The following is a 10270-nucleotide window of genomic DNA, read 5'->3' as shown; positions in this document are numbered from 1 at the left end:
AGTTTTTTTGCCTTTTGGAACACAAAATATAACCTTTTTTTGGTCCTTGACCTGTGATTTCATGAAGGTAGACCATTATACAACTGCAGATCAACTCACCTGAAAATTATTTAAGTTTTCTTGTCCTGAGGTCCTAAGTTAAATGATTTGCCCATGTTCTCACAGTAACCACTACGTATCAGATGAGCCCAAGTATTCCTATATAGGTCAGTCCTATTTATCAGGGGGTTCTTAATCTCAGGTCCACAGATAAATTAGGATTTCTTTCAATGATGAATGTTGACAACAAACTATAGTAGTATTAACAGGGTCTGGCCTTTGTCACCATTAGAAATCAGATATTTTCCCATCAAAATGCCACTGTTGCAAGTATTCTGAAATATAATTTATGCTTATCACTACTAGATATACTTAACAGAATTTGGTTTCAACATAACAGGTTTTCTTCGTAATTATATTTATTTTACATTATGCATTTAAAAACATTATTCTGTAGTGTCTTAAGGCATCATTCACACCAGACTGTTATGTGTATGAATGACGCAAAAATGCTTAAGACTACTGCTCTAGATACACTGCATTGTCAAGCTGCCTCTCTCCCAAACTGCTCTGCAATGCTTGTTTTTAATGCACATTTTCATACATGACTCTTTAAAAAATGATTACATTATCTTGGGTGAAATGTGATCCACATGTTATTATGTTATTTCATGTATCTTATGTTTATTTCCTTAAGGGAAAAAAGGGTAATTATTTCCATTGTTGAACTGGAAGAATTGTGACAACACATTTGACACCACTTTTAAGAACTGCTTTTTTGCCGTCAAAATGTTTAGGGGACACAGTCTTTGGCTGACCATACTCTAACCTAAGGGCACAAAGGCTCTAGGAAGAAGTTGTGCCAGCTAGTTATTTCAAGGAGCAATAGAAGGGAACTTTTTATAAACTCCATGCAGTAAGAAGTGCTTGACAACCCTCCCCACACCCTTGCTTTAAAGGAGCAGGTGAATGTAAGAACAGCTGAGACAGCATTCATTATTAAGCTAGGAAGGAAAGAAGTCTCTGGATGGTAGTGGCAGCAATGCAACAAAGGTCCATGTGAAGCAGCTTACTTACATGGTGAAATAGTTAGAACCACACTGATTGATGTATGACATCGAGATGAGCTTGTGTTAGGTTCTGATGCCCCAAATTATAAATCTAAATGCACGGAGAAACATTATGGGAAGGAATGGTATTTTATAGCACTATTTAGCTACATTATAAGCTTTTTTAAGAGTTAGGCTGGGGAATTAAATATCATTTATAACGTTTCTACGGAAAAATAAGTTTGGTGATCCATAAATTACTGATACACAAAATCACAGACTGGGGACAGCTTAAAATTCAATGAGCTTTAATGATTTTTTTCTAGATTATGACAAACTGAACTAGAGTAGGGAGTAGAGAGTGAGGGAGGGGAGAAGAGAACCATTAATGTTTTGAGTTGACTTTTGTGAGGCAGGAAGAAGGAAAAGGTTGAAGAGACAAGATTAAGTTTTTAAACTGGTCTTCAAGACCATCCAAATGAAAATATTAATTGTTCAATATGCATAATGTAATTTTAAAGTAGATACAAATGACCAAAATTCAATTTCAGGATTTGCAAGAACAAAATCTAAATTAGTTGATCAATGCCTGGAAAATTATTCTTAAAACTGTGTCAATTGTACTTTTGAAAAAAGATATTTTCAAAACACTAATAAACTAGCATAAACTTAAAATGTGAGTGCTGTTTAAGCAGCATAAAAAGAATCTAAGAAATTCTCTAATTCAATGACTAAATAAAGTATTATACTTTATTGCTGTTCAACACAAAATAATGTAGCCAACAGTAACATACAGGTACACCATTTAATATTTATTATATGCATTTTATATACATTATTTTTCAACAGCTGTACTTTTGCTATGTGGTACAATCTTAAAAATTTGCTGATTCATAGTTTGTAAAACAAAAACCTTACAAAACTCATCAAAACTCGCAAACTGATCAGAAAAGTTTTGTGGAAGACTAGAAAAAATACTTTATTGTCTTAATCATGCATTACACAAACAAAATCTTTAGTTACACCGTAAAATTAAGCACATCTGAAAAAATAAAAACAGGGATAACTAGTTCAAACACAGCAGATTTCTGAATCCTGATTCAACTACTTTTGTGTCCTATTTGTAATGCAAATATAACATTTTCACTCCAAATATTTTTTAAACAAGATAGCTTTTCTGGAATTGTGGTAAACTGAGATATGTAACGGGAGAAAAATAACTTGGTTTGTAAATTAAACTATGAAATTATCCATTTTTAGTCTATTTTAGACTGTTCAAAGAATGCCATAATAGATATACAGGGCCCTTTAGCACATACATAAAGGATATAAAGACCAACAAAAAGTGAAATAAATAACAATAGGCCATTAGAGTAAGATGGGTAATCCTTGATAAATAAACTTGTAAATACAGTAAGATGTACAAAATATCACATAGTGATAGGATGCCAATATTAGTTTTTTGTTTTGTGTGTGTGTTGTTGTTTTTTTTTAATTTTAAAGAGTTCATTGGGGGTAGTAAGCCCCAGTGTTTCATTTTAACACATCTTTCTTTACAGTCCTTTTATGACTTTTATGAAGACAGTTATGTGATGATGAAGAATTAGCATCCTTATGGAAGGACTTAGCTGAGCTGTATTAGGCAAAAGAAGGGAAGAGTGGTTACACGGCAGCGGGTCAGTGAGATCTCTGTGTTTTAGGGTTTTATAATGCAGAAAAAACATCATCAATACAATCTTGAGCACTGTTGTGACAGGCTAAATATATAAAAAGACTTATAAAAACTAGAATTTTATCCAAACATTTTGTGCAACTAATGCTAAAATATTTTAAGTTAAATTTCCTTTTCTTTAAAGCAAAATAAATTTAAAAGGGAATCTGTGGCATTCAACTGATAAACAGAGAAGATCACTAAGAGATGAAAAGAAAGCTACTCTTGGAGCTCACTTCCCCCCACAAGAGCACCACACCCTAACCCTAAGGCAGCACACAGAGTCCAAAATAAGTCTTTTTGTAAGATCAGACTCCACATTGGCTTAGACACGTAATGAACAGACATATGCTCAGTTCATATCCAGTAAAGGCTACAAATACTGGTTTCCTTTTTGCCCCCACAAAATACAGTAATTACAGTTAAATGAATGAGCCTGACATTATTCAAGATGTGGTGATTTTCACCAATTTATACCTGCCCCAAAATAGCTTTTGCCTAGGCAGATCATACGTAGTGTCTTATCAGTAACCTCATTGATGGCAGTGATGCATTCCCTCTTTCTGTCCAAGAAGACCTGCTATTATGTTGCAGCTATTTGTTTTGTCACACAAATACTTTGGCAAGGGCATCAGCTCCCGCACTGGCAATATATGCTTTTGATGGATGGAAAGCTACATCATAAATGGATTCATCCAGTTTCTTCCTATGAGCTGTTATTTCTTGCACACACGTCTTGCTGTCTAAATTCCACAATCTAATGGAACAGTCATGACCTATGGAAGAAGGTCACAATTAATTAGGTTTTGGAAGAGAACCACAATTAGCACACAATACTCAGACATCATGAATTATATTAAAACTTACTTCCAGACATCAAATAGATGCCATTAGGATCTACTGCTAGACTTGTAACAGCATCCAAATGAGCAACCATAGAATGGATCATTTTACCTATATGAAATATAATAAAGAAGGTCAAGTTTCTGTAAGTCATTTACTCTTAAATTTGTGTGGGAGTGGGGGATGTCACATTCTTCAACATGTTAATAGCAACTGTTTCATATAAGAGCAAAATCCTAATATTAAACTAAGTTCTTACTAAGCAGCCTCAACCAACTGTACAAAATGAATAGGCAACATATGGTAGACAGTGAAAATACACCACTGATGGGGCAGCTAGGTGGCACAGTGGATAGAGCACTGGCCCTGGATTCAGGAGTACCTGAGTTCAAATCCGACCTCAGACACTTAATGCTTACTAGCTGTGTGACCCTGGGCAAGTCACTTAACCCCAATTGCCTCACTAAAAAAAAAAAAAAGAAAGAAAGAAAGAAAAAAAGAAAATACAACAAAATCCTATCACCAGATTCTTCATAAAATTACGGAAATAAAGAAATAGAAAATACTGTTTGCATAAGTGACTTCATTAACAGCCCAAGGTTGAGGGTGGTCTGGTATAGCCCTTCATTTTAATATAGCTCACCTCCAATTGCATTAATCAATTAGATTTGAAGTTGTTTGATGAAGTATGAGTTTCAAGAGTATATGTTTCAAGAGTATATGAAGGGGCGGCTAGGTGGCGCAGTGAGTGGATAAAGCACCGGCCCTGGAGTCAGGAGTACCTGAGTTCAAATCCGGCCTCAGACACTTAACACTTACTAGCTGTGTGACCCTGGGCAAGTCACTTAACCCCAATTGCCTCACTTAAAAAAAAAAAAAGAGTATATGAAATGTAAGCCCTGTCAGCATGACTGTCTTTGGTCTGAGAGAGATGGCCAATGACCATGCTTTTATTAATAACCTGCTGGCCTTATTAATAAAATGATTAAATTACCCAGGGAAAAAAAAGTAAATTCACTTTTACAACATTTAAGTAGACTGGAAAAATAAGCAATTGTTCAATGGATATATCTTCCTATATAAACTCAAGACTCATCAAATTCAGTATTCTACTGAGATTAACGTTAAATGTTTCACACTTCAGGAACAAGTAAACAAAAGCTGGCCTAGAGCACTGCCATGGACCCAAGCTGGCAGTCTATGGACCCACTTTCAAAATATTTTTAATGCAAAAATTGTAAAACATAAAACAAACAAAAACCACCCCAAGATTACAAGGAAACCAATACTACTAAAATAAAAATATTGACCAAAAAAAAAAAAGTTCACAAATCCTAGGGTTAAGAACCCTTGGCCTAAAGAAACTACTCTGAATTGTCTCAGGCATCAATTTAAGACAGTGTAAAGGGGCAGCTAGGTGGCGTAGTGGATAAAGCACTGGTCCTGGATTCAGGAGGGCCTGAGTTCAAATCCAGCCTCAGATGCTTGACACTTACGAGCTGTGTGACCCTGGGCAAGTCACTTAACACTCACTGCCTTGCCCCCACCCCACCCTCAAAAGAAGACACTGTAAAAAGCAATCTAATGAACATACTAGAATTGCTTAGTGTTAAGGAGACATATAAGAAAAGCAGAAGGTAGTATTATTCTTCTAAGTGGAGAATCACAATCTTTGCTGTGACTTGCCACTCTACTCAACATAAGGAAGAAAGAAGTACTGCAACTCATGCACATTTCCCCCAGTCCTAATAATCCTTTATTGTTCCAGGCTTAGCCTAGCATTTAAGGGATGCCCAAACCTTAAAGTACTATATAAATGTTTGATTACTTCTATTACTTCTCAAGTAAAGTACAATACACTGTTTACTAGCAGGATAAACAAGGTCTGAGTTTTTCTGGCTAAGTTTTACCACATATATCATATATACTTATTTTGAAAGAATAATAAGTCAATAAAGTAAATTATAAGATCGTAATTGTGAATTTAAAATAATACAAGCATTCTTTGATGATAAATATTATTACTGTCATTAAAAGTTATCCAGTAATCACTGCAGAGACATGTGAAATTAATGAAGAATTGAGCTAAATAGAATTTTAAGAATAAAACAAATTTTAATTTCCATTTATTTGGCCTATTTTTTTCCACTTCTAATTTCAAGGGGGTGCTTCCTACTTCTGGTATCCCAAGATTTTAAGGCTAAAGTTATTACATATCATCAACTTACCTACTTTTAGCAGGATGATAATATTAAGATGATTTAAGCTATTTTGAAGCAAAAACAAAAACAAGTACAAATCCTTCATACAAAGGTATATAAAAATCTATACTACAGAAAATCTCAAGAATAAAGCATGACATGAAAAAAGTTTTAAGAGTTCACAGATTCATTAATTAATGGACTAATTTTGAAATTAATAATTCCAAAAGAAATAAGGTAAAATAAAAGTAATAATACTCTCATAATGAAAATAGCTAGGGGCAGCTAGGTGGTACAGTGGATAGAGTACCAGCCTTGGATTCAGGAGGACCTGAGTTCAAATCCGGCCTCAAACACTTAACACTTACTAGCTGTGTGACCCTGGCCAAGTCACTTAACCCCAATTGCCTCACTCCCCCCCCAAAGAAAAAGAAAATAGCTGGCCAGTTTACTTACCCGTTTTATTGTCAAAAAACTTAATGTGTCTATCTTCATGAGCAGTAATTGTAACAGGAAGTGTGGGATGGCTTACTACCCTGTTAATATGATTATTTGATTGTAAACCTGGAGAGGAAAAAACAAGCACAATCAGTGAGTCATTTAGTTTTCTTTACTACTACATCTTGTACTAATCACAAGAGATTACAATCTCTTACATAGTACAAACTATTAAATTGGAATAAGTAGTAAGTAATGATCTCTACTTAACATTAAGGCCTAAGCACCAAAATTCAGAGGTGCTGTTTAGGGTCCCTTTTTACTACTTATTATACATGAGACATCATTAAATTTAACATCATCTAGTATGTTGGTGGATTTTTCTTTAAGATCAACATATCCGCAGGTAGGCTTGGTCATAAGAGGGTGCGCTGGAGCCGGTGGTCCTCCTCTTCCTCCTTCTTCCTCTCCGGGCTCCCCTTTGCTCACGTTGCGGCCGCCTCTGCCACAAGCTCGGGATCCACGCCAACCCCCTTTACCATGGAGGATTACCATAAGCTGGACCAACAGAAACTGCAGGCGCTGAAGGACACCACCAACCGGCTGCGCATCAACTCCATCCAAGCCACCACTACAGCCGGCTCGGGCCACCCCACATCATGCTGCAGTGCGGCAGAGATCATGGCGGTCCTCTTCTTCCACACCATGAAGTACAAGCCCCAGGACCCCAGGGACCCCAGCAATGACCGCTTTGTGCTCTCCAAGGGTCATGCGGCTCCCATCCTCTATGCAGTCTGGGCTGAGGCTGGCTTCCTGCCAGAGGCTGAGCTGTTGAACTTACGGAAGATCAGCTCCATTCTAGATGGCCACCCGGTCCCTAAACAAGCCTTCACAGATGTGGCTACTGGCTCCCTGGGCCAGGGGCTCGGAGCAGCTTGTGGAATGGCCTACACAGGCAAATACTTCGACAAAGCCAGCTACCGTGTTTATTGTTTGCTGGGCGATGGGGAGATATTGGAAGGCTCCGTGTGGGAGGCCATGGCCTTCGCAGGATTCTATAAGTTGGACAACCTGGTCGCCATTCTCGACATTAACTGGCTGGGCCAGAGCGACCCTGCCCCGCTGCAGCACCAAGTGGAAGTGTACCAGAAGCGATGCGAAGCCTTTGGGTGGAATGCAATCGTGGTGGATGGACACAGTGTGGAGGAACTCTGCAAGGCCTTCGACCAGGGCAAGCACAAGCCACTGGCTGTCATTGCAAAGACATATAAGGGCAGAGGAATCTCAGGTGTGGAAGATAAGGAATCTTGGCATGGGAAGCCCCTCCCTAAAAATATGGCGGAACGGGTCATTGAGGAAATCTATGGCCAAATCCAAAGCAAGAAGAAGATTCTAGCCACCCTCCCCAAAGAGGATGCCCCAGCAGTGAACATCACCAACATCCGGATGCCCTCTCCCCCAAATTACAAACTTGGAGACAAGATGGCCACCCGCAAAGCCTATGGCATGGCCCTGGCCAAACTGGGGCATGCCAGTGACCGTGTGATTGCCCTGGATGGGGACACCAAGAATTCGACCTTTTCAGAACTCTTCAAGAAGGAACATCCCAATCGCTTCATTGAGTGTTTCATTGCAGAACAGAACATGGTAAGCATTGCCGTGGGCTGTGCCACACGGGACCGGACCGTGCCTTTCTGCAGCACCTTTGCTGCCTTCTTCACCAGGGCCTTCGACCAGATCCGGATGGCGGCCATCTCTGAGAGCAACATCAACCTGTGCGGCTCGCATTGTGGAGTGTCCATTGGTGAAGATGGGCCTTCTCAGATGGCCCTGGAAGATCTTGCCATGTTCCGGAGCATTCCCAATGGAACAGCCTTTTACCCAAGTGATGCTGTGGCTACTGAGAAAGCAGTAGAGTTAGCTGCCAACACGAAGGGCATCTGTTTCATAAGGACCAGCCGCCCAGAAAACACCATCATTTACAACAACAATGAAAACTTCCAGGTTGGCCAGGCTAAGGTGGTCCTGAAGAGCAAGGATGACCAGGTGACTGTGATTGAAGCTGGGTGACCCTCCATGAAGCTTTGGCAGCTGCTGAGCAGCTGAAGAAAGAAAAGATCAATATCCGAGTGCTTGATCCCTTTACCATCAAGCCCTTGGATAAGAAGCTCATCCTTGACAGTGCCCGTGCAACCCATGGCCGCATCCTGACTGTGGAAGACCATTACTATGAAGGTGGCATAGGAGAGGCTGTGGCTTCTGCCGTAGTGGGTGAACCTGGCATCACTGTCAGCCGCTTGGCAGTTGCCAATGTCCCCAGAAGCGGGAAGCCAGCAGAGCTGCTGAAGATGTTTGGCATCGACAAGGACGCCATTGTTCAGGCTGTCAAGGCGGCCTTGTCTAAAGCCTAAGATGCCTGCTGACGCTTCTAGACCAAAACGAGGGGGTAGGGAAGAGAGAGAAACATTCCTGTAACTTTGAATACATTAAGTACCTTTTTGTTTCTACTGAGGATCAGTTGAAAATAAAAAATATATTCAAAAAAAAAAAAAAGATCAACATATAATATCAGTGACAAAACTCAATTGGGGGGGGGGGGGGGTTGGTGGCTGGGCAATGAGGGTTAAGTGACTTGCCCAAGGTCACACAGGAGAATTCGTTCTGATCCTTGAAACTCTTCATCTTATCTTTAAGCAATTTTATTAACAAACCAATTTATAATGAAAACTTCAGGAAATAATCTGGGTTGGTGAAACAAGATAGAAATAATACGAGAAGATCTACTCTAAATAGGATTTGATTTGTTCTTGTAATTATTTTTTTAAAAAAGAGAGCCATTCTTCATTTGATAAATGGTCAAAGGTTATGAACAGTTTTCAAATAAATGATCACAACATACAAACTATATAAAAAGACTGCTTCAGATATCAAAGGGCAAGAGAAATGACGAAACAATTTTGAGATCAAAACTTATTAGATTGGCAGCTGATAACTGACAGAAAATGTTGGAGGGGTTGTAAAAAAGACAAGTACAATAATTTACTCCTAGTGGACCTGAGAATTGGTCTAATCCATCCAGAAGTACCATAGAAAAGTCACTAAACTATTCTTGGCCTTTAATTCAGTGGCCCCACATATAGCAAAGAGATAGAAGGCAGAATAAAAGGTTCCATAAGTCCTAAACTATTCATAGAAGCACTTTTGTGGTAGCAAAAAACTGAACCACCTGTTATGTGCAAGGAATATTATAACACCATAAGAAACAACAAATAAGATAAATTTAGGGGTAGCTAGGTGGTGCAGTGGATAAAGCACCGGCCCTGGATTCACGAGTACCTGGGTTCAAATCCAGCCTCAGACACTTGACACTTACTAGCTGTGTGACCCTGGGCAAGTCACTTAACCCCCATTGCCCCACAAAAACAAAAACAAACAAAAAAAAGAGATAAATTTAAAGATGTGACAAAACTGGTAGGAAAAGAAGTGAATAAGCAGAATGAAGTAATCAGAATGAGGAAAAGAATACATACAATAACTTTAATATTATAAACATAAAAGTACATTAAAAGGAAGTTAAATTATGAGATAACTACAGTGACCAATCTTGGTCCCCAAAAGAGTTGATAAAACACTTCCTCACTCCAGCACCCTTCAGTGGAGAGTCAAGAGGACTACAATTCAGACATACTCATTTGTGTTTCTGGTTTTGCTTGAATGTTTTTCTTTGTTAAAAGGGAGAGCTAAAAACCAACCCCTCACCTCCAACCCCACTTTTTACATGAAGGGCAGGAAAAGATGTCAAGAAATGATTGAGGGAAGAACAGCCAAGACACTTGAGCAAACTTACCAGAATCTACCTGTGTTGAAAGCATCAATAATGACTGTGATGTTTCTAAATCATAAATGACTGTACTGCCAGTGTTGAAAGCAGTCACCATATGAGCAGGATCACAGCCTATGAAGTCAACAGATGTAGGTATTCCATGCTC

General features: G+C 38.9%; 1 protein-coding gene and 1 pseudogene across 4 annotated transcripts in view; one reads left to right on the top strand and one right to left on the bottom strand.

The window, feature by feature from the left end:
- Positions 1 to 1829: 1829 nt before the first annotated feature.
- The window catches only part of STRN3 (striatin 3), a 103862-nt gene continuing 95421 nt past the window's right edge, over positions 1830 to 10270 (bottom strand). For 2 of the 4 annotated variants that reach the window (XM_043988403.1, XM_043988402.1), the window contains exons 15-18: positions 10129 to 10269; positions 6300 to 6407; positions 3667 to 3753; positions 1830 to 3575 (exon numbers count right to left, since the gene is read on the bottom strand). In XM_043988403.1, the coding sequence (XP_043844338.1) occupies positions 3406 to 3575; positions 3667 to 3753; positions 6300 to 6407; positions 10129 to 10269 (506 nt within the window). In that variant the 3' untranslated portion in view covers positions 1830 to 3405. The remainder of the gene's footprint in view (positions 3576 to 3666; positions 3754 to 6299; positions 6408 to 10128; position 10270) is intronic. The other 2 variants (XM_043988404.1, XM_043988405.1) reach the window with 1 other exon arrangement.
- LOC122743452 lies at positions 6733 to 8834 on the top strand (annotated as a pseudogene).

This window comes from Dromiciops gliroides, chromosome 2 (genome assembly GCF_019393635.1).
Source record: "Dromiciops gliroides isolate mDroGli1 chromosome 2, mDroGli1.pri, whole genome shotgun sequence".
In the NCBI taxonomy this organism is placed as follows: Eukaryota; Metazoa; Chordata; class Mammalia; order Microbiotheria; family Microbiotheriidae; genus Dromiciops; species Dromiciops gliroides.
The sequence above is the reverse complement of the archived record's forward strand: the minus strand, read 5'-3'. Positions and strand labels throughout refer to the sequence as shown.